The sequence below is a fragment of the Culex quinquefasciatus genome, chromosome 3 (genome assembly GCF_015732765.1).
Source record: "Culex quinquefasciatus strain JHB chromosome 3, VPISU_Cqui_1.0_pri_paternal, whole genome shotgun sequence".
NCBI classification, from domain to species: Eukaryota; Metazoa; Arthropoda; class Insecta; order Diptera; family Culicidae; genus Culex; species Culex quinquefasciatus.
The window spans coordinates 136,575,238-136,598,874 of NC_051863.1; the positions used below are offsets into that span (position 1 = coordinate 136,575,238).

A 23,637-nucleotide genomic window follows, 5' to 3' on the forward strand; every position below is an offset into this window, starting at 1 on the left:
AGCACTTAAGTGTTATTTATACACTTTTTGGAGGCCGGATCTCAGATATTTCAATGAAAATGATGTCCGGGTCCACCATGCGACCCATTGTTAGTTAGATAATCGAAAGACCTTTCAAATGAGCCTAAAACATCAAGGATCTGACAATCCTATCAAAAGTTATTGGCACTTAAGTGTTATTTATACACTTTTTGGAGGCCGGATCTCAGATATTTCAGTAAAAATGATGTCCGGGTCTATCATGCGACCCATCGTTAGTTAGATAATCGAAAGACCTTTCAAATGAGCCTAAAACATCAAGGATCTGACAACCCTATTAAAAGTTATTGGCACTTAAGTGTTATTTATACACTTTTAGAGGTTTGATTTCAGATATTGTGATAAAAATATTGTCTGAATCTTCCATGCGAACTATCGTTGGATAGGTTTTTTTATCAGACCTTGCCGATGAGCCAGAAATATTGATGGTCTGCGAACCATATCAAAAGAAATGAGTAATAAAGTTGATTTGTTAAACATGTTAAGGGGAAATGTTGCTATTTTTACTGAATGTATTGTTTGTTTGTTTGTTTGTTTATTATATCTGGTAGCGTAAGGATTGCTCCTTTTAAAATTGCTACTTCCGGTGTAGATCGACGTGCATACAATAATTTGATAACCTAAATTAAATATTAATAATTTGAAGCACTAAAATTTTAAAAACTAGAGTCACTTTTAATAAATTTTCGCAGGTTTAAATCGTCCTTCCCGTAGTCGTCGTTTGTTGGTCGTTTGTTGCTGGTGGTGTAGCGTTGTCGTGCGGCGAAGTCCAGGGTTTATCCGAGGGGATGGGGGTTTGCCCCTTGTGCGACCTCTTCCAGGGGGCATCAGGAGCCCGGGGGGTTGTCCCTATTCCACTCTTCCTTTGACTTGTGGTTAGGGGGGCCCCGGGTCTCCTGAACCTCAGTGGATTCTCCTGTCGGTGTTTCGTCGGTTGGCGTATCGTCGGTTAGCGTGTCGTGTTTACCAGGCACCCCGGAGGAGCCGGAGGGTTGTCCCTATTCCACTCTTCCTTTGACTTGTGGTTAGGGGGGCCCCGGGACCTCCGGGCGCGACAGTGGTTACACTTCGTTCCAATGCTCTTTGCAGCCTCTCTTGAAAGTTGCATCGGATAAACTGTTTTTGACTGCGGGAGGGAGTGCGTTCCAATGCACTACTCCTCTGACGAACATAGTGCAAGCGTATCCTGCTGTCCGATTCGCTGGTACGACCAAGTTCCGTAGACGTTGGCTTCGTGAAAGGATGAGTTTCTGGGAGAGTGCTGGTGGTGTTCGGGACGACAACAGGTTTCTCAAAAACAGACAGGATCGGTAAGCGAATAGGTTTAGCATCGGACATCCAACGAGGTTCTTTTGAAGGTGGCTCACGTGGTCGCGCCTCCGTAATCCGTAAACGTAGCGTACGCAGCAGTTCAGGGCCACGCGTAGTCGGTTGAACAGGCTCGACGAAAGACGGACAAAGAAAACGTCGGCGAACAGAAAGTGAGGCAGGACAAGGGCTTTGAACAGCTTCAGTTTTGTCGCCACGGGTGCAGTCGGTGTGCAGCTGTAGAGTGTGCGAAGGCCAGCATAGATTTTGCCACACTGCTGTGACACAAGACCGTCCCACTGCAGGTCGCTTTGAAAGATGAATCCTAGGTTGCTTGCACGCTCCGTCCATTGAATTTGCTCACCGTTCATTTCGATGCGCAGATCAGGAACCAGGGCAGCTCTACGGTTTGCGCTTTGAATGAAAAGGGCCTTGCTTTTAGCGGGATTTACGAGCAAACGATTTCGGTTCGACCAATCGGCAACATTCTGGAGGTCCTGATTTACCATTCTGATCAAATCACGCGCGCATGGACCAACACCACGGATGTAGAGCTGGACATCATCTGCATACAATTGGATTTCACAGTGTTTGAGGACGTTCGGTAGATCGTTGATGTGGCAACAGAACAATCGAGGACCGATTATTGATCCTTGCGGAACGCCCGATGTTGGCTCAGCACAATCTGAGCAGCGATTATCACAGAACACTGTCTGCTTCCGTCTTCGAAGGTAGGAGTTCATTAGGTTCAAGGCAGTCGAAGAGAAGTTGAATTCGGTTTCCAGCTTGTCCAGTAGTTTGTTGTGGGGGATGGTATCGAAAGCTTTTGAAAAATCCAACAGGACCAGTACGCCAACACCACGCTTGTCGATTGTGGACGCCAAATCGTCATGGACGCGGAGCGCTGCAGTTTTGACGCTTTGGCCCTTCCGGAAACCTGCTTGATGTTCTGTTAGAAGATGGTTGTTGTCGATGTAGTTCGCCATTTTGATTTTATGAATATGAGGAAGGCACCAACCACCTAAAGGTGGATTAAGTAACGTTTTTTTTTCATAATTCGCAATATGGGTATCAAACGATTCAAAATTTTAAATGTGTTTTAAGATTTTTGAATGAAACTATTTTCAGAAACAAAATTCAGAATCGAGAGAACCGTTCTCTCAAAATTTATTGAGAGCTCAAAGCCAAAATCGAAAGAATAATGCTACCAACTCACACCATCATAACAAATGTGTCCATTCGTTTATTGATACAATAAATCTCCAACAAGTGTCATACATCGTCATCTGACCACTTCTTAATCACCAAGCTGTGGTGGCCGAGGCAGTTAAGCCACTGGGTTAGTCTGTCAAAGGTCTTTGGTTCGATTCCCGAGGTCGACACTTTTGTAATTTATTGACAGATGAACTTTTTTTTGCAAATGAACCTCGAAAGAATAATTCTCTCGCCCATCTCGAGCTGTGTTATCTGTGTCCGTGAGTGGTACCACTATTCTGTTGACTTGAGGCCATTATTCTCTCGGACGAGCGGTGCCCAATTTTGGGTGTGGATACAAAATTATAGTTCATTTAAAATCCAAAGCATAATAAAAATAAAAGAGTCATTTTTAATTTCATTTAAGCTATTTAAAAACTGTCGTCCGTGATGTGATTGAAGTGTAGATTATCACTAATTAATATTATTGGGGTAATTTAGGATTTTATGTTTGAAAAACAAAATTGATATAATAAAAACATAGATTGAATGACTGTTTGAAAAATTTCCCGAGGTCCCGGGAATTCCCGATCTACAAACTGACCTGGCGAGCGGCGTTAGTATCCAACAACGTTACTTGTTCCATCAGATCAAATTTAGACATCCTTGATTATACATCTCCTTGATGTTACATCTTTCCAGCGCATTCTAACATGCTGCATTTAGTCAAAATTAATCATGTTATTCAATGAAATCCCAGAGTCTTCATTTTAACTATGCAAATCAGCCAAAAATGGCAACATTCACCGCTGTACGGAAGAAACTTCCGCGAAATAACAGACGCTCCAAAACACACCAAAGAACGGAACACAAACAAGGTAGGAAGACAAAAAATTACACCTTAGTCAGAACGCGGCCGCGGTCTACCACAGCCTTTGACCAGCAAACTGCCGGTCTTCACACGGTCTCTAAGCTTGGTCCGGCACCTTGATATAAGTATAAGTAAGGCAAACAAGACAGAACCACCACACCACGGTGCAATAATTAGAACGAATGTGTGTTTAATGAAAAATTATTAGCCTTGCGACTAACTCGACCGGCCGAAACGAGCGATATACGTTGGAGGAAGTAACACAAACGCAGACGCAGTGAGTGAATAAATTTGAAAGTGTGCAAAATTACCCCGCACGTCAGTGTGGGGTGAACTGTCAAGCGTTGCACGACTTGCAAGCGCCGACAGCTCAGATGGTAAAGGTACAGGCCTTACGCTCGTCAATTCCTTAGTTTGACAGCTGGCTGTCAAATTGCTCCACAGAGGAAGCGCAAATTCTTCTCACGAGTTGTGTGTTTACTCAATGGTGTGGGTGCCCAATTCCATTGACGACCGGACCCATTGCCTCCAATCAAATTTCGAGCCAAACATTTCATTAGGGCACAAAACCAAAACGTAAACATTTGGGATTATTCCACTATTCCATTGATCAGTACACTCCCTACATGCCCTCCAAGAATCAGATTGATAGCAAACAATTTCCTATTGAAAAAATCAAAAAAACAAAAGGGCACATAACAATGTTACTCCAAACCAGAAAAAAGTTCAATTGTGCCGTTTTCTTTTTCGTTAGTTTTTCGTGGTTAAAGAACTTTCAATGTTATAAAGTGAACTTTTCATACATTCTTAACACTAATTCACTTCAAAACAAAGTTTGATTTACGTTTCACCAAGGATTTCTGCAGAAAAAAACATCGTCGAAATACAATGTTTAATACGGCCCGCGGCTGCTGTTCAGTACACTTTTGAAGAATTTTTATGTTTCACATACCTTATCTAAACCATTCGATCACAAAACTACACAAACTATCAAAATTTCCGCTGAATTCCTCATTATTTCTAACTAAACAAAAAGGCCCATAAACATCATTAAAAACAACAACCAGGTGACAGCGCTTTAGTGCCCTTTCAGTTCTTTTCGAAATTCCATTAAGAAAGGGCCCATTATGAACAACAGTTGGAATGTTAAAAGGGCCCAATAGCGAGATTTTTTAAAATTATGAGTTTTATTGCGAAAATCAACATAAATTAAGAAGCATTAAAGCAGAGTTGAGGATAATGATGTGTTTTATCGTATCATGAGCAAAAATACCACCAGTCAAGCTTTCTTTTTAAATAGGAATTGAAACAAGTTGTCCACTTTTTGCCAGCGATTTTCTCGAATCGCGGTTTTTGGTTTTGTGCCCTAATGAAATGTTTGGCTCGATTTGCTCAAATACGCCAAAATATAAAGGATATCGGTCGGTTTTGATCGAATTTTGAGCGGTATTATTGGCTCCATGCGCGGTCATTAGGTCGTAAACAGAGTAGCGAGTGGTGGCGGCGACGACGTTGTTTGTTTTGGTTTCATCATAGACTCCCTCACCGCAAGCTGGCTAATTTGAAAGGTAGCGGAGCGGCGACTGAATGAGCGCTGAACGATCACGATCACGGGTAATTATAGTGTGACTGCATGGGGTTTTCCGGTAAATTTGGACAGAAAATTGGAAGCCAGTGCAATAGCGACAACGTTGCCGCAACCGTACGGAGAACGGAAGTGGCACCTATTCTTCCGTGCAATTTGTTAAGACGAGGTTTTGAAAGTAAATCGTATTTTTAAAATGTTCATAATGCAGTAAATTTAGAACCGAATTGGACTTTATAGCTATCGGCCACTATCGCTAGTATAAACCACTAGTGAATCACTTTTATCTACACGGACTACAAGGGAGATTTCAAATATTTGATTTTTTTCACTTTTCTTCGAATGAGGTTACGTTGATTGCTTGTACAGTCCAGATTCGATTATCCGAAGTGAGCAAAATGAACAAAAAACCTTTTTTTGATATTTTTACTTTTAACATCAAATTCAAGTTCTGCGACTCTATTTTAGTCAAATTTGGGTAGTAAAAGATAATATTTTGAAATGTTTGTCTTGGATTAAATTGTTTTTTAATATTTTTTTCGAAAAGATCGGAAAATTTCACGAATGTTTCATATTTTAACATTAAAAATCGGACCATTAGTTGCTGAGATATCGACATTAGAAAATGGTGGGTTGTTTGGGTGGGACTTAGAAAACATCAATTTTCCTGTTTTTAAACCTTTGCATGGCAATATCTCAGCAACTAAGGGTGGTATCAACAAAGTTCAAAAGTGCAAAATATAGAGCTCGACTTTTCAAAAATATTTTTTCCAAAAGTGGGCAAACATGTGCACTAATTTAAAAAAATGAAAAATTTCGACTATTTTCAAAAAAGTCACCTAAAAATGGATTTAACTTGAAAACGGTGCACTTTATCAAAATTTCACTAAAGTACTATTTGATTGCAAATTTGATTTTACATCAAAAAATGAAGTTGAAAATTTTTTGCGACCAATTTTTAGATTTTTTGAAAAAAATAGTATTGATTCAAAAATTCATAGCTCGTTCAAAGATTTTTTGCACAACCTGGAAATTTCTGAAAAGTTGGCATTTGATGTCCTCTAAAACATATCAAAAAATAAAAAACAATTAAAAATAGTGTTTTTTTGCAAATCAAGTTTTAGTGACAAAAAGTTAAATAAAAAATCAACAAAAATTTTTTACCGTGTATCATTTTTTTCCAGTGTAGTCCATATCCATACCTACAACTTTGCCGAAAACACCAAATCGATCAAAAAATTCCTTCAAAAGATACAGATTTTTTAATTTTCATACATCATTTTTGTATGGCCAGCTGCCAAATTTGTATGGAAAATTATATGGACAAACTAATGATGCAAAATGGCTTCTTTAGGCATACCGAAAGCACCAAAAATGTTTCAGTCGGATCAAAAAATACAAAAATTAAAATTTAAGAAAAAAGACCGATTTCATAGAGAATTGCTCCTAAAGAATCGAAGCAGGAAGTGTCACCTGGGCTTTTTCTAAATTTCCCATTTTTCTTGTCATCCTAATGTACAGTTATTCTACTCTAAAAAAAGTGGCAACCGATGGGTTAAAACCCAGAACTTCCAAAAAGAATTGGCGCCTTAGTCTGCACGGCCATCAGACCAATGAAAAGTGGGAAGGATGAATAGTCTTTAAGATGATTTAGTACACCGAAAATCAAAATTAATTTATTACTAAAACTCGCGATTTCACCTATTTTATCACTTTTTTTTTTTTTTTTTTCGATCAACCCTGGCAACGCTTGAGCCAGCAACAACACGGTGTTCGACGCTCTTCAAGTTTTTTCGATTTTAACGTCGCGAGTTACCAGTTTATCCGCGAAACTGCCTCCCCGAGATGCCGAAGTCCGGCCGGGGCCGTGGCAGCTCGAGTGCGGCCTCGAAACATTCGCGAAGTTCCTCCGCCGGCCGAGTGCAAAAAGGTGGTAAACAAACCATCGCCAAAACCACCGCCATCGCTAAAACGAGCGACAGTGTCATCGACAAAAACCTCCTGCACCCGGAATACCGGCCACGTGGGATTTCCTCCACGTAGTCCCGTGAGAACACGTGGGAGAGTTGCCGCCGGTTCCAGCCAGGTGAACGTGCCGAAACTCGACGGCAATAAATCAACGGGTGGAATAACTATCAGCAATCCGTACGAGCCCCTCAGCGGGGAAGAGGAAGAAGACGGCGAAACGACCAGTGACGACGACGACGACAATAGCAACATTCCTGAGTCCAGCGCAAAGGAGAAGAACAAAACGCGATCGCAAGAACGAAGGCCGCCGCCTATCTATTGTCTGGGCCATCTCGCAGACGATATTGATGAGCTCCTCGAGGGCAATAAATATTCGTTGAAGCTAGGCAAAACTGCTGTGCAAGTGATCACACTCGACAAAAAAAGTTTTGCCGATGTGATTGCGACGCTCAAAGCAAATGGCATAAGGCACTACACATTTAACCATGCTGATGACGTCCCCGTGAAAGTTGTCCTTGGTGGGTATATGGATCGCCCCATTTCGCAGCTGGAGGAACACCTCCAAAATGCGAAAGTACGACCGCGGGAGATAAAAGTGCTCTCGCGCAAGACAACAGAGACAGGTACGCACACGCTGTACTTGTTGTACTTCAACCGCGGCACCGTTAAGATCCAGGACCTGCGGCGAATTAAAACGTTGGACGGGTTTTGGGTAAACTGGCGGTTCTACTCGAAACACCCAAACGACGCAGCGCAATGTCACCGTTGCCAGAAGTACGGCCACGGCTCGCGACACTGCAACCTCCAACCGCGTTGCGTGAAATGCGGTGGCACACACCTTCTGAGGTGTGTTCACTGCCACGGAAGGTGGATTTGGGGGACGACGCAGCCCAAACCAAGCCGCGCATCAAGTGCGCCAACTGCGAAGGTAATCATACCAGCAATTACCGTGGATGCAGCGCACGGAAAGCATACATCGAGGATCAGGAAAGGAGGAAGAAGAACCCGGCAGCGTCCCGCCCTCCTCACCGCAGTACGAGCACAACCGTTCCTGCAGCTGGGCAGCGTACGGTTCCGTCGAACAATTCAGCGTCTCCTCCTGGCTGGGGACGATCTTTTGCCAGCGTCGTTGCCGGTAGCGGCGATTCGGCGCAGCAAGAAATAACTGGCGAAGATCTCTTCACCCTGCCAGAGTTCTTCACTCTCGCGGGAGAGATGCTGACGCGGTTCAAGGCCTGCCGTAACAAGGCGGAACAATTCATGGCTCTAGGCGAATTAATGATCAAGTACATCTATACTCGATAAATTTGAACTGTGATCTAGTTTTAAGCTTTTCTCCCCTATCCTTTTTCCTTAGTAACTCTAGTAAGTTTTTTGAAACTTTTCTTACTTTTTGTTAAGCCCATAGTCAAAACAATAATTCCTCCAACATGGACTAGTGTAACACACAGCTGCAAGGAACTCCAAAACTCTGTTTTGTACACAAATTGAACTTATTGTAACTTGTTTATTCAAAAATAAAAACTGAACTGAACTGAACTATCACTTTTTTTTATTTTTATATGTTTTTGTGGATCAAAAGTGGCAACTATTGTGCTAGGTGCATGAGGGACTTTTTATTTCAGCCAAATTATAGTTTCATAATCCAAAAGTACTTTTGTGTAATTATATAAAAAAATTGAGCATTAAAATTTCATCATTAAAAATAAGCTCTTTTGAAATCAAAAATCTAATTATTCGCTCTACAGCATTGCCTTGGCGTTCTCGATTGCGAGATTCCTACTCAAAACTAGGTGTCCGAAGGCTTGATTGTTGAGGCAATTGCAAACCTCTTTTTACACCATAGCTTCCATCCACCCCGGGATTCCAACTGACGACCTTTGGATTATTAGTCCAACTGCCTACCAGCGACTCCACCGAGACAGGACCCAGGGAGATGACTCCAACGCCTGGACTGAGCTAACGACCTAACCTTTTTAGGTTAGTCCGGGGCCAACATTTACTTCCCGTCCGACGGAAGGCGTGATCTGACAAATCTCGTCTCGAAAAATGCCACCGGGACCGTCTGGGATCGAACCCAGGTCGACTGGGTGAGAGGCAATTACGCTTACCCCTACACCACGGTCCACGGCCGAAATATTAGTCGTAATTTTGAAGTTCCCTTATAATAATAGTTTAAAAAAAATGGATCGTGTCACAAAAGGTTTTTTAATAAAAAAAATTACATTAAACATCAGATTAATAGTTCCAAAATATCGTAGATTGATAAATTTGGGGTCCATATCTCAGCGTCCAAATATCGGGTCAACAATGATGAAAAAAAAAGAAGAGATATGCCTTAACCAATTGAAAATATTAATTTTCAAATAAGGACAATTTTTAAAATTTAGAAATTGAGAAAAAAATTACCTAATATCTAATTTTTTTTTACTTTTAAGTTTTTTGTAAACTACAAAAAAATATAAAATGCTCGAAATAAAAAGTCTGCAATACAATTTAGCTAAAAATTGGCCAATTCTGCAACTAAACCATAAACAAATGTTAAAGATTGTGTCAAAGTGTATTTTAACGTTTTTTTTTTTTGCAAATTTCAGATTATTAACAATGAGTCAGTCTTTTATTCATACCGGTATTTTTTTTTTAGGAGCATTTTAAGGAAAATTTGAAGAATTAATAATCACTTTCCAAGAACAAATCCTGTGATTATGGCAGCTTTTTAAAGTTATCTTACGTTTTTGGCTAAAATTAACTCTAGAAAAATCAACCTCTTAATATATTTGTTGAAATTGATCGAAAGTTCCTACATGTTTGAAAAGTTTCACTTCCTAAATTATAGCATGTGAGCAATTCTCTACGAAATCAGTCTTTTTTCATTAATTTTATTTTTTGTATTTTTAATCCGGCTGAATCTTTTTCGGTGCCTTCAGTATGCCCAAAGAAGCCATTTTGTATCATTAGTTTGTCCATATAATTTTCCATACAAATTTGGCAGCTGTCCATACAAAAATGATTTATGAAAATTCAAAAAATCTGTATCTTTAGAAGAAATTTTTTGGTCGATTTGGCGTCTTCGGCAAAGTTGTAGCTACACTGAAAGAAATGATGTACGGTAATTTTTTTTTGTTACTTAAACTTGATTTGCAAAAAAAAAACTCCATTTTTATTTTTATTTTCTAATATGTTTTAGGGGACATCAAATGCCAACTTTTCAGAAATTTACATAATGGGCAAAAAATCTTTGACCGAGTTATAATTTTTTGAATCAATACTGAATTTGAAAAAAAAAATCGAAATATTGGTCTCATAAATTTTTACGTTCATTTTTCGATTTAAAACTTGAGTTTGCAGAAAAAAGTACTTCAGTAAAATTTTGATTCGGGCACTTAAAAACATTGGCTCAGTTATTAATTTTTTTTTAAATTAGTGCCCATGTTTACCCACTTCTGATTTTTTTTTTTTTAAAAGCTGAGAAAATTCTTTATATTTTGCTTTATTGAACTTTGTTGATACGACCCTTAGTTGCTGAGATATTGCCATGCAAAGGTTTAAAAACAGGAAAATTGATGTTTTCTAAATCTCATCGAAACAACCCACCATTTTCTAATGTCGATATCTCAGCAACTAATGGTCCGATTATCAATGTTAAAATATGATACATCCGATCTTTCCGAAAACATTTTTTTATTTTTTTAATCTAGACTAACATTTCAAAAGGGCCAAACATTCAATGTTACGTCCTTTTGACAAAATTAAAAACAGCGAAAAAAAAAATTCGAAAAGCTAGAGAGGTACCCCAAAACAATATTTATATTTATATAAAAAGATTTAATATTCCTTGAAATTTTCTCTGAATAAGTACTGACGATCACTACTGTTATTATTTACTTTATTGTACTATAAAGCATCCTCCGACAAAGACGATTTTATCAACAAATTCGCTTCCCAACAATGCACTCCTGCAAATCCCTCGCTGATCACGTTCTGCTTTCAGGAAGAGATTTTGGATCATTCCTTGCGTGGTATCCACGATCCATGTTTAATCACAGTAAGGAATTGCTGCACGCAGCTTGCATTTTACTCGTCAGCCTGAAGAAACTAAGTGCGACTCACCCTTAGATTAGCAGACATAACAGGGTACGTCACTCACCTATAATCGTGCTTGCAGAACAACAACCGTACAGTAATGAAGTCATGCTTTCATCGCTGTTGGCCACTTAGCTCTAGTTCTGGGAACTTTTGTGCGGGTAAACAGCGGCCAAAAGTCGAAAATAGTGAGCACACACTAGACTTAATGGCCTCACCTGCTGCTCACCTTAAGTATACGCGAGTCATACCTATAACTGAGTACGTGTGCACTGCTCCAATTTAGAATCGCGCTTTAAACATAAACACGTTAATGTCGTATGTAGACAAGAATAATTTACAGAAATTTAAAAATAATTTTTAAGCATTCTCGTATTTATTTAAAAGTTCAAAATAAAAAAAACTTTAATAGGACAGTAATGCGTTCACAGTCAACCCAGGTGAGTTAACAAGTTGGCACCAGTTCCCATTCTGTGCCTCGAAAAAAAAGCAAAAAAAAAACAACTCCCTGCCACAGAAGCACCCACGGCACCCCAGGGATCTAATGAACCGTGAATGAATTACACACATTCCCGGCCAAGATACAGCTGGTGCAGCATCCGAAAACGTGTGTACACACACACATACACACACAGAGTGTAAACATACTTATGCATGAATCATCAACGCGCCGGACCGGCTGAGACGGAACGAACCACGTCGGCGAAACCAACCAACCCACCGGCGCGCACTGTCAACAGAAGCACACAAGTGTGTGTTGGTTGGTTGATCTAAATTTAATTTTATTTTATACTTCAACCGAGCGCCAACTTGCTCTCGATGGCGGGAAGCTTTTTTGATATGTTGTACTTGTGTTGAGGGTAGGAAAACTTGTAAACTTTTTTATAAATAACAAATCTAAATACAAAAAAAAGTACTGCACAAATTTGGAAAAATCACAAACTTGGACAACTTTTGAGGCATTTTTTTTAAATATCGTCGCCATCGTGCTAACTTGTCGTACGTGCATTTTGGGCCAAATTTAGTTAAGAACGCCATTTTGTGCAGCTCACAATGCCTCATCTTTTGACCTTCACAGATCCCCAAAATTCGATTTCAATCCTGAGATATTCAACAAAAACCGAAAAAACTCCGTGCATGTTTGTCACTTTACATATGAAAGTAGTTTCAATCTTGTCGTGCTATCTTGTCACTCCATGAAAATTGATGTAAGTGCGACAAAAGGCCAAAGGAATTTCAGGCCAGGAAAGTCAGGATGCGTTTGTCGCACGTACAAGCTAGACTACCGAAAACATTTGTAATTATAACTCGGGACTCCAGCAACCAACTTCAACCAAACTTTGGGACAATGCACAGAATGGTCAGCCAAACAAAACGTGTTTGTTATTGTTTACATTGCGTGCTCTCGTTTTTGTATATTCAAGGTCAAACATTAAAATGCGTTTTTCTCGGAACGTCAAAATGGCGGGTGCGACAAGATAGCACGACGACGTTGATATAATGATTAAGGTAGTTGTTTGATTTAGCTCGGAGAATTCAATCATAAGATCATTATTTTTTCTGTTTAATTTGAAGCTTAAACAATGTTTAATAATAGTGAATTCTATCTTCAAATTAAACAGAAAAAATACTGAAAATATAAATTTTCCAAACTTGATATCTTTTTTAAGGAAAAGTAAAAAATACTGACAAAATAATAAAATTATAAATTTCGCTAAAAAAAATTAAAGTTATTATGACTAGGTAGACACCTGGTTAACAAGAACATTGAACAAACATTGTATAAACATTGATAACACAAGAAATATTTACTTGTTTTTAAAACATGGTGATGAGATTCCCAGAACTTAAAAGAGATTGTAAGTTTTATTTTCCACCAAAATAGAAAAATAAAATTTCATTTGTTTGTTTTTATTCAATTATAATTTTTTAGAGACTGCTCTATTACCAAAGAAATCATTTTCCAGCATTGCAATGCAATTTGGTTCTTCAAATCATCTACACAAAAATTGTATGGAAATATTAAAAATCTGTAATTTGAGAAGTACATTTTTTTAATTTTTTTATATGTTTTAGGGAACTAAAAAGCAAATTTTAAATAAACTAAAAAACGACGATTTTTTTAAATACATTAAAAATTTATTTTGAAAATTTTCAGAACATATTTTATGAAATTGAAATTGAAATTTTCATCGAAAAGAACTCTTCCTTTTTTTTTGACAAAGTGCACTGTTTTCAAGTTCAAAAAAGTTAATTGGGTAAGTGGGTAAAGAAGGTAAAATTGTAATAAATAAATATTTTTTTTTTCAAAATGTTGAGAAAATTCTTTTATTATTATCATTCAGATAGAATTGTTCTTTTGCATAAATGAGTCCTAGTTTTAATTTTTCCACCATCATCTCAAATATACTTAATAATTTATTTAAATTTTAAATCATAATTATTTAATTTTAGAAAAGATAACTCTAAGGAGTATTGACCTAAATTTATTAAAAAAAGCAATCTGTATTTTGGGAATGAAATTTCTAGACAATTTCGCGTCTCCGAAAAATGATGTCTTTTTTTATTTGTGATATTAACAAACTTTTAATAGTAGTTTATGCAACAAGTTGCAAAAAGAGGATTTTTTCAGCACGAGTCTTACATTTATCCAACGAGGTTCACCGAGTTGGATAAATACGACGAGTGCTGAAAAAATCAAGTTTTGCAACGAGTTCCATACAACATTTTTTGCAATTCCGAAAAACACCCATTGAGTGAAATTTCAAGTCAAATTTTCATGTATTTTGTCAATAAATCGTTTAAATCAAAAAAATGTTGAAAAGTGTTACTTTTCGAAACAAGTGCTGAAAAGTTCAACTTTTCAGCACCCATTTCAGTGCTGAAAAGTAGAACTTTTCAGCATTTATTTTGAAAAGTGTTGCTATTCAATTCTGTTTTTTTTGGTACAGAAAAGTAGGCTATTTCGTCGTTCATGAATGACAGGAAAAGTAAGTAGTTTCATGACGGAATTGCAAAAAAAATATTTAGCAATGTTTATTTTGGATTTTCCACTACAAATTTAAGAATTGATTTAGTTATTTGCGTCTAGTTAAATTTTTTAATAAAAAAAGGTAAATGTTGAGATAAATGTTGTTTTACATAGAATCCTTTAGTCGTCTATGTCGGAAAATAGTATATTTTTCTGAAAAGTGCAGACATTATCATATAAATTTGAGGTTTTTCTCTTTTAATAACAATATTGTGTGTAACATTGTGTAAATTTGAGGTACACTGATTGATTTAGAAAAAGATTTTTTGCTATGTATGTTTAATTATAAATACTTACGATCATAAATTTTTCATGTTTTGAAAACTAAGTCACTATTAACAATTTTGTTTTTGTTTTGATTTTAATTGTTCATGCAAAGGATCTTTTCGAAAATATAATATTTTTGAAAATAATTGAAACCGGCTGTGAATGTTTTTATAATGCAAATTTTGCACTCGAACTTAAGTTTAAACATATCTTGAGTTTTTTTTAATAGGCTCTATAAACATATAAAAGACAATAGTTTAAAGGACCTATAAAAAAACTCTAGATATAATGACTATGTTACAAACATGTCCAATTTTGCAAAGAACATTTTTGGATAACAATTAAAAAAAACTAAAACTCCGTTTAAGAAAAATCTATCAAATCTTAATCATACGATTCATGCTAATCGATACCCACATTGCTCAAACTCGCATGGTTTTATTGAGGTCATCCATAAAGTACGTCACGCTCCAAAGGGGATGGGGTGGAGGGTTGTTGGTTACAAAATAACTATCAAAACAGAAGCATGAATTTCTATACCTTTCTATTGCCCAAACTCATTTGTCAAATGTTATAAGAAAGAATGTTATTGTTTGTAATTCTTTTTTGCTGGCAGCATTAATGTTAAAAATCTAAATTGGTTTTTAACACGCAAAATTTAATACACAGTCCTTCTCGATTATACGAAGGCCTTGAAAAAAATTCATTTCGGATAATAGGATCTTCGATAAAAAAAATCGATAAATAACTCAAAATTCAATTATCTCAATCAAGATAAGTTATAACCTCTAAAAAACTCTAAAGTGAATTAGAATGTTCAAATCCTAGATGGCGGCCAAAATGGCGGTGATGAAATATTGATAAAATGCATTTTGCAAATTATTTGGCAATCGACCACCCAAATTGGACCAAAATGAAGACGCAGAATTCGAATTCTATGTTAAAATGAAGCAAATAAAAAATATCAAAATAAAAAAAATCAAACCATCCACATTAACGACCCCTGGTCTTTTGTGGTCTCTATTGCAAGTTTCTGCTCGAACCTAGGAGTCCAAAGGCTTGAATGGGGAGAGCACCCAAACCTCTTTCTACTCCAAGGAACCTTCCACCCCAGTGTTTGAACTGACGACCTTTGGATTGCGAGTCCAACCGCCGCCAGCGATTCCACCGGAGTAGGCTTGGTTTGGTGTGTTGTTTGTACTTATGGCATGGAGACGACTCCTACACCTGGAATGACTTAACGGCCTAACAACAACACCGACATTTTACTTCCTCATCCGATGGAAGGTTGGAACAGATGGGAATAAAAAATATATATTTTTTAAATTCATGATTCGAATAATCGAGTCTGGACTGTATACATTTTTCAAAGTAATATATATTATAATTTCATCTTTTTTACAATTCAATAAACTCTTGAATCATCATTACGACGTTTTAGTGAAAAGTCAGACAAGTCCCACCGCCATTCAAAGGAACTCCAGCCCAATTCCGCCTCCTTCCACTTTTCGGCGTTTGTCGCAGTTTGACACATGTTTACATTTTCCAGGAGCCACCACATCTGGTTTTATGTACATGAGGTATATTTTTACCACTTGCTTCCTTTTTTCCTCTTTTTTTGCTTTTTGATCTCGCGAAAATCTCAATCCGCGGACCAGGCAAATGCTGGCAGATGGTTACCGGCGTGGGTGTGAATTTTCCCACTTTATGGTGAAGGCTGAGGGACATGTTATTATGTTCCATTTTTTGTAGGCTGAATTTGTTAGCATGTATGGCGGTAACCAACACGATCGTTGGAAGTAATTTAAAAAAGGGACGGTTGATGAGATTTATAATTTATATTTTATATTTTTTTAGTAATCATAAACATGATTTTTTGTTTTCGTGATATTTTTTAATCAGCAGAGTTGCCACAAATGTAAATAAATATACAAATTTCGGATCAGTGCTTGCAGAAGTAAGAAAAAAACAAAATATGCTACTCACCCCAGCTTTCCGCAGTGAACTATCTTCACCACTGAAAAGATAGACAGAGAAAAGAACAAAACAAGTGGTGAGTATACAGCAGCTAAAACTTTATAGCAAAAGCTCCACCAACCTGCCGCCGTAGATGAATTGCGCCGTGCTGTCGTGGACCCGCACATCATGTGGTGAAATCTCCATCAGATCGTCCATCACGAACATCCGATCCATCATCGGACTCAACGGGTGGCACGATCCGCCCAGCAGATCATCGATGTTGGTGTGGCGCGAAATGAATAGCGCCGGTTCGGCGGGTTTTTGGTTCAGTTCCAGCTGGTAGGGTCGTGGTTCGAGCGTTGCCGAGTTGTTGTTGGAGCTTTGAGGAATGTTGTCGTACGGGGAGGATCGATTCTGTTTGGAATCTTCGACACCTTCCGGACTGGCGCGATCGCCGAGGGGCGTTTCGACGAGGAGTTCGATGGTTGATTCCCCGGTTGGGAACTGTGGTAGACCAGCTACAAACTTTCCGATGCTTTGGATTTCCTCGTCCAGGTCCATCTCGGTATGATGGTGATGGTCTTCTTCTTCGCCGTGTTGCTCGATGAGCGATGTCAATTTCTGCGGACTGACGCTCTTTTCTTCGGGACTATCCATCCAGTTGGCTCTCTCTCCGGACTCTACCCGCGTGATTCTGTACTTGGTCGGACTTTGCTGCTTTGAGTTGTTGAAGCTGTTGGACCTGCTGACCGCGTTGCTCTTCGAGTTGTTGAAGCTGTTAGACCTGCTGACAACGTTGCTCTTCGAGTTGTTGAAGCTGTTGGACCTGCTGACCACGTTGCTCTTAGAGCCGGATCGCGATAGATTACCTTCATCTGTCATCCACCAGGGAGCTTCGCCGGACGCAATGTGCGTGATCTTGAACGGTTTCGCCTTCACCGGACTGCATTCCTTCACTGACGAATCAGAGCTGCCTTCCTCGTTCGCCTTTTCCTCGCTGTACATCCACCAGGCCTTCTCACCGGACTCCGCTCGGGTTACGATGAAGCCTTGTTGCCGTGGTTCCGGCGTTGGTTCCTTCGAGGGAGCTCTACTACTGCTGGCACTAGAACTACTCTTGTCCTTCTTTTCCAGCTCGGCCATTGCCTGTTGCCACCATGCCTCATCTTCTGCTTCCAACGTGTAAACAGTAAACCCGGGACCTTTCTTTTCGGGACTAACTTCCTTGGACGCTTCCCGACTTGCGCTCTTCGAAAGTGACGACTCCTGTGACTTTCCCTTCGCCGGTACGTTGTCTGTGCTCATCATCCACCATGCCTTCTCACCTGACTCCACTCTTGTCACTCTTATCGGTTTATACGGTGCATAACTCTGACTTTCCCCATTGCCGTAACCATTCGAGCTTGCTTCCTGTTCCTCCTCCTCCTCCTCTTCCTCCTCCTCTTGCTGATCTTCCTGCTCCTCAGTCTTACCCCCAGTATCCGTCATCCACCACGGTTTCTCACCTGACTCCGCCTTCAGTATCGGCTTAAACGGACTGTACAGCGCCGTACTAGCATTATCATTCGCTTCCGCCACCTCATCCGTCACTTCACTTCCCTCTTCAGTCTTTTCGCTTTCCTCCGTCATCCACCAGGCCTTCTCACCGGACTGAACCGGCCGTATCCGATAGGTGTAACTCTTGGCCGCCGGTTCTTCCTGCATCGTGACCGCCTGCACCGGCGGATGCTTCACGAACCCGTCGTCATTGTTCCACCATGATGCCTTCTGCAGCGGTCCCGACCCGGACCCACTTCCCTCTTCGTCCTCTTCATCGCTAGAATCGTCATCCTTTATGCTCTCCATGTAGTGCGTCCCGGCCTCCCAACCGGTTTTACCCTCCTGCGGCGGCTGAATTTCCGGCACACTCACCGCCGAGCCGTTCTCGAACCAGCTCGTGTGATTTCGGTTGTTGTTCTGGACAAAGTTCGTCGCCAGCTGAATCGCTCGCATCAGCAGTTCATTGTTGGCGTTCGGCTCGTCCGTCGAAGCGGCCGCAGTCGATCGAGTTTGAGTAGCGTCGGACTCCGTTGACGAGGACGAAGTAGCTGTGGAGCTGCTCGCGTCCGAACTTGTCGAAGACGCGCGGTCAGACCGACGGCAGGGACTGGCGCTTGTGCGGTTTCCAGCTTGCGGTATCCGGCTACCGTTCTGTTGCGCCGGTTCCGTCGTCTGCGTTGCTGTGGACGACGAGGAGGTTGATGAGCTCGACTTGGACGAAGAGCTGGAGCCCTTGCGTGGTCGATCCGGAGCTGGACCCATGTTGAGGGCCGATTTGCGGAAGTCTTTGTTGACTCGGGAATTGAAAGCGGTCATGGACTTTGCCGGAGAACCGTCCTTCATCGGAGCCGGTGGAGGCTTCTCCGGGGATTTTTGCTTCGGGGGTGTCTTCTGCTTGATCGACGGAGTACTCGTCGATGATCTACTGCTGGCAGCAATACCCTTCGGGCTGGCAGATTTCGACAAGCTCATCTCTTTGACACGAGCGGCTAACGTGGAAATCTTCTCCTCCTTCTTTTCGGGAACATCACTTCGTGTTGAACAGACGCTGGTTTCACGACTCGTACTATCGCGGCTGTAGCGTGAAGAAGCGCTCGAATACCGCGTGTAGCCAGAAGATGCACTAGAGCTGAACTTTGTATCCAGGAACGGTGACCAAGTCCTGTTCGATGGCTGATTGTATCGCAGATACTTGGTCGAATCATCCATCCTGTCGGACTGGATGGCCTTATCCGCCGTCTGAACGTTCAGTATCTGCTTCTGGATTGTCTTTTCGATCGTTTTGCACATTTCAGCTCGTCTTGCTCGAATGTACGGCGTAGACCCCGGTGGAGTCGGTGATGTCGCTCTAGTCACCAGCGTTATCTCCATGAAGATCTTCGGTTCCGGCTCCACGCTGCTCTCCGTCTCCTCCGAAGACTCCTCCTCTGACGTTTCCGTCTCGGTCGACGTTTCACTCTCCTCCTCATCCTCATCCTCCTTCTTGTCATCTGTCTCGACGATTTGCACCGTGGGCGGTTCGGGCGAAAAGATCTGACTTCGTATCAACAGCGGCGACGGGCACTGCGAAACCTCACGGGACTGCGAGTTCAGCACCAGCCGCGACGAGGGTCGACTCGTGCGGGCTGCGATCGCCTCGTTCGAGGTCATGTACGAGAGGGCCATGCCTCCGATGGGACTTGTGGGAACTGGGCTCGAGTTCATCGATATCCGCGAGGATGAGGTTCCGATGCTGTTGCTGCTGGTTCTTCCGTACGGTCGATAGGTGGTTGAGTTCAAGCCGTACTTTTCCCGTATCGACTCCGTTGGGGATGGCTCCCGAGAGGATCTTCTAGTGGTACTATGAGCTGGACTGGGATCGCGGCTTCGGATGTTCGACACCGACGGACTAGCATCGCGTGTTTTTCTTGTTGGCAGCGTTAGCGATCGACTCTCTGCCGGTTTGTCTTTGCTGGTTAGGGTTCGTCCGTAGGTGGATGTTTGTTTACCACCCGCTGGACTTGGATCACGAGTCCGCGTTCGCGGGGTGGTGCTCGAGTAGCTTGACAGTTTGCTACCCGCCGGGCTAGGATCGCGTGATCTAAGCTTGCTGGACGTAAAGAGAGGGATCTTCTTGGACTCTGCCGGGCTAGGATCTCGCGATCGTATTGTAGGTTTGATGGTAATGCTACTGCTGAACTTCTTCGGCTCTGCCGGGCTAGGATCGCGCGATCGGTTGATCGTCCTTGCAGTGGTTGTGGTTCTTGGGGTAGCGGGACTTGGATCTCTTGATCGTGCACTGGTAAACGGTTTCAGTGTTCGCTTCGGTTCCGCTGGGCTTGGTTCCCTGGAAGTTCGTGTGCGTACGGTTGGGCTTGGATCGCGTGATCGCGCACGATTCTGCAAGAAGCTGTTCAACGTGTTCGATGGTTGCCGTCGGTAATCGTTTGTCGTTGGGGTTTCTTTAGGTGTTAGTTTGCTTGCGATGTTGGAGGAATATCCGGCCCTTCTGGTTTCCACCGCCGGGCTAGGATCTCTGGACCGAATCTTGTTCGCAACAGCCCCGCCTGCAGGGCTCGGATCTCTAGCTTTGGCTCGATTTGGTGTAAGGTTGGTCGATGAATTCGTCCGAGTCGCTGGACTAGGCTCCCTGGACTTTTCCCTAGCTACACCGGCCTTTCCGTATCGGGTCGTGAAGGTCACCGGAGGTGCGTTGTCTTTCTTCGGTTTCGTGATCGCTGTCTTTCCCTTCGACGTATCCTCACTGTCATTCGAGGCTGCCCCATACTTCGCTGCGATCAGCGCCGATCGCTTGATCAGCTTCGGTTTGTCTTTCTCCAGCTCGGCTTCCAGCTTCTTGGAAGTCTCGATCAGTCGTTCCTTCTCGCGATCGCGCTCCTTCTCTCGCTCTTTCTCGCGCTGCTCACGCTCCCTCTCCCGCTCGCGTCTCCTCTCCTCCTCTTTCTCCTTCTCCTTCTCCGCCGCGATGCTTGAGTACCGGTTGATGTACGTCGACACATTGGACGCTGTCGATCGCGGCGATCGGTACGTTCCGGAAGTAAACGAGGGACGGTAGCTGCTGCCGCCGGCCGTAGAACTCAACGATCCGAACCGGGAACTCGATGATGGTTCGGTCGAGAACTGTAACGAGAAAGGGAAAGCGAATGTCAAAACAAACTGTTCAGTACACGAGTTTTAGTCAGCTGACCAGCCTGGTTGACAGCTGGCGCCGGTACACGACATTTTGGCAACGACTTCCGACGCTCCTGTCGCAATCACAAATCGCAAGTGTGTGTATTTATGTGGCGAAACAACATCTAAACGGCGACAATCTGCAGTGGACGACACTTGCACCGGTAAAGAACATCAGAAAACGGCGATCACAACACAAGAGGTTCAACTCGTCGCGATGTCTACCGACCAGCTGGCGGCGACGCAAGATCGGTCGAATCTCGAGCGCGTTTGTTGTGCGTGCGTTAGGCCGTCAAAATGCTGCCAAAAATACACCAATGTAGAGGGAGAGTTTAGTTTCAAGCGCAACGCCGGTGTCAATCAAACGCGGAGACGTCGACGGCTTGCCGGCAGACATCGCGATCGTACACGGTAGATAATTTAGGTCAACCGCGAGTTGGGCGGTGTTTTGAGGGGTGAAGCAGCAGCTATGGAGAGGGTAACACAATGTCAATGCAGAATCTAGAGGCGGTTATGTTTTGGGGAGATGTTCTACAAGTACTGAGAACAACGACGGAGGAACACTGAACACGTGGAAAATTGTGGTGGTGGACACAAAACGGGACACTGCTAGGACACCATACGTACTCTACTGCTTCCGTAGGAGGAACTGGACGACGAATAAGACGAGCTGGACGGGACGTAGCTCGACTTCCAAGGGTACTGTAAGAAAGGCGAAGTGGAACCGGTTAGTTACTGAGTTCAGGAGATTTGCACCAGAGACTAAATACGTAGCTCCAAGCTACTCGTTAAACAATCAAGAATCAGAAAACCCCCAAAAAAATACGACATAATCAAGAGTAAGCCGGGCCCCGAATAGGTGTTCCCGATCATCACGTTTCTGCACCGGTGAATGAGAACGGGGTTTCAACCGCCATAGTACAACTCTCACCTAAATGTTTTGACACCGGCAAGATTTTGGTTTCCGGCAAATCTCGTGCCGGCCAAAAGGTGCTGTGACGAATCATAACTTTTTTATTTTGGTCGACGACCGCTCTTGCAAACCCGTGAACCCGTGAATGTCTTAATGAAACAGCATGACCGAAAATAACCTACTTTTTTTGGGGGGTGCGCATCGTGCATCGTGTCACCGTGTAAACATTTTTCGGGGTGAGTGATTCATCTGTTGTACTTTTTTGTCAATCTCTGTCAGGTTATTTTGTTGCAGACGATTCAACGGTTTTCTATGAATTGTTGTACATGAAAGCTTTCAAATGATTGGACGATTTTAATAAAAGTGAAAATTTCAAGTTATGACAAACATTTCTGTTAAAAAAATGTACTTTGCACAAACTGTTTTTAGTAGAACGACATGTTAAAGAAAAATCTGTATAATCCTTCAACGTTGTGGACCATCTTTTTCCGTCATAAATTAAGTAATTCATTGCAAGCTAGACTGACATGTATGATATCTTGTTAGACTTTTTTGTACACTCTTATAGCTGAAACGACAAGCTAGAGAATGCTTCTTTAAAATTTGGCCATGAATACAGCTGAAAAATTTTGGTCACATTATACAAAAAAAAGAGTTATTTTGCAATCAAAAGTTAAATAAAATTAAATTAGATTGAATTATTTGTTTCCAACAAATATTCTTTACCAAACAAATTCAAACGAAATGAATTGAACATTATGTGATATCGAAAATAAAAAAAAAACTTTGGTAATAGTTTTTGCGAAAATGAAAAAAAATCATGTTTAAAAAGAATAAGCGAAAATAATAATTAAATAACAGCTAAATCAAATGAAACTTAAACGAATTTTACAGTTCCTTCACATCAATGTTGTCAACCGATAAGATTATCGCAAAAATTGTATCGTTCGGCGATAACATAAGCCTATCATTCTTGTCGAGACGATAACGATACAACTATCGTTATCTTTATCGAAATACGATTATTCTTATTCATTTTGTTCAACTTACAATATGGAACTTATTCAGACTCAGAAAGCTTTTTCTGAAAATATTTTTTTTAATTGTGGTGAGATAAAAATATAGGTACTCAGACACTTTCACAAAATAAAGTATTTTCTTAAAACACTATTTTTTATAATTTGCAATATGCAATATCAAAGAATCTGATTTTTTGCAAAGATTTTCATGACATTAGAGTTTTTTGGTGTATATTGCTAAACATTTTCACAAAATATCGTATTTTTATCAGAGCGTCCAATTTCCCAGAGTTACAAATTTCCCGGCAAACGGGAAATTTTCAACCAATTACCCGGGAAAACCCGGGAATTCTCGGGAAATTTTAAATTGATTGAAAATCGTTCTGATCTTGGCTTTGATTTCAATTTAGCTACAAAACTGTACAGGAAAATGACTTTTATGGTTAAAATAAGTTTACAGATTAACTAATAGCTTGTTTGCATGTAAAAAATCATACAACTACAAGTAAATGCATATTTTTTCTAATTTTATGAGCTCAAATCGTACCATAAACCAAAAAATGATCTGTGTTATTTTTTCAGAAGTATTTTATTTAACAAAGTGTTTGGACAGTGTATAAATTGAATCCATTCTCCAAAATTATAAAATTAACATCATTCCACAATCAGTCTTCAATTTCTTTCAAATTT

The 23,637-nt window shown here is 41.0% G+C and overlaps 1 protein-coding gene across 2 annotated transcripts in view; it reads right to left on the bottom strand.

Annotated features, from left to right (window-relative positions):
* Window positions 1–23,637, bottom strand: part of LOC6038611 (FH1/FH2 domain-containing protein 1) — a 180,301-nt gene that overhangs the window by 148,407 nt on the left and 8,257 nt on the right. The window contains exons 2-4 of one of the 2 annotated variants that reach the window (XM_038259309.1): window positions 21,643–21,717; window positions 16,445–20,964; window positions 16,333–16,363 (exon numbers count right to left, since the gene is read on the bottom strand). In XM_038259309.1, the coding sequence (XP_038115237.1) occupies window positions 16,333–16,363; window positions 16,445–20,964; window positions 21,643–21,717 (4,626 nt within the window). The remainder of the gene's footprint in view (window positions 1–16,332; window positions 16,364–16,444; window positions 20,965–21,642; window positions 21,718–23,637) is intronic. The other variant, XM_038259310.1, reaches the window with a different exon arrangement.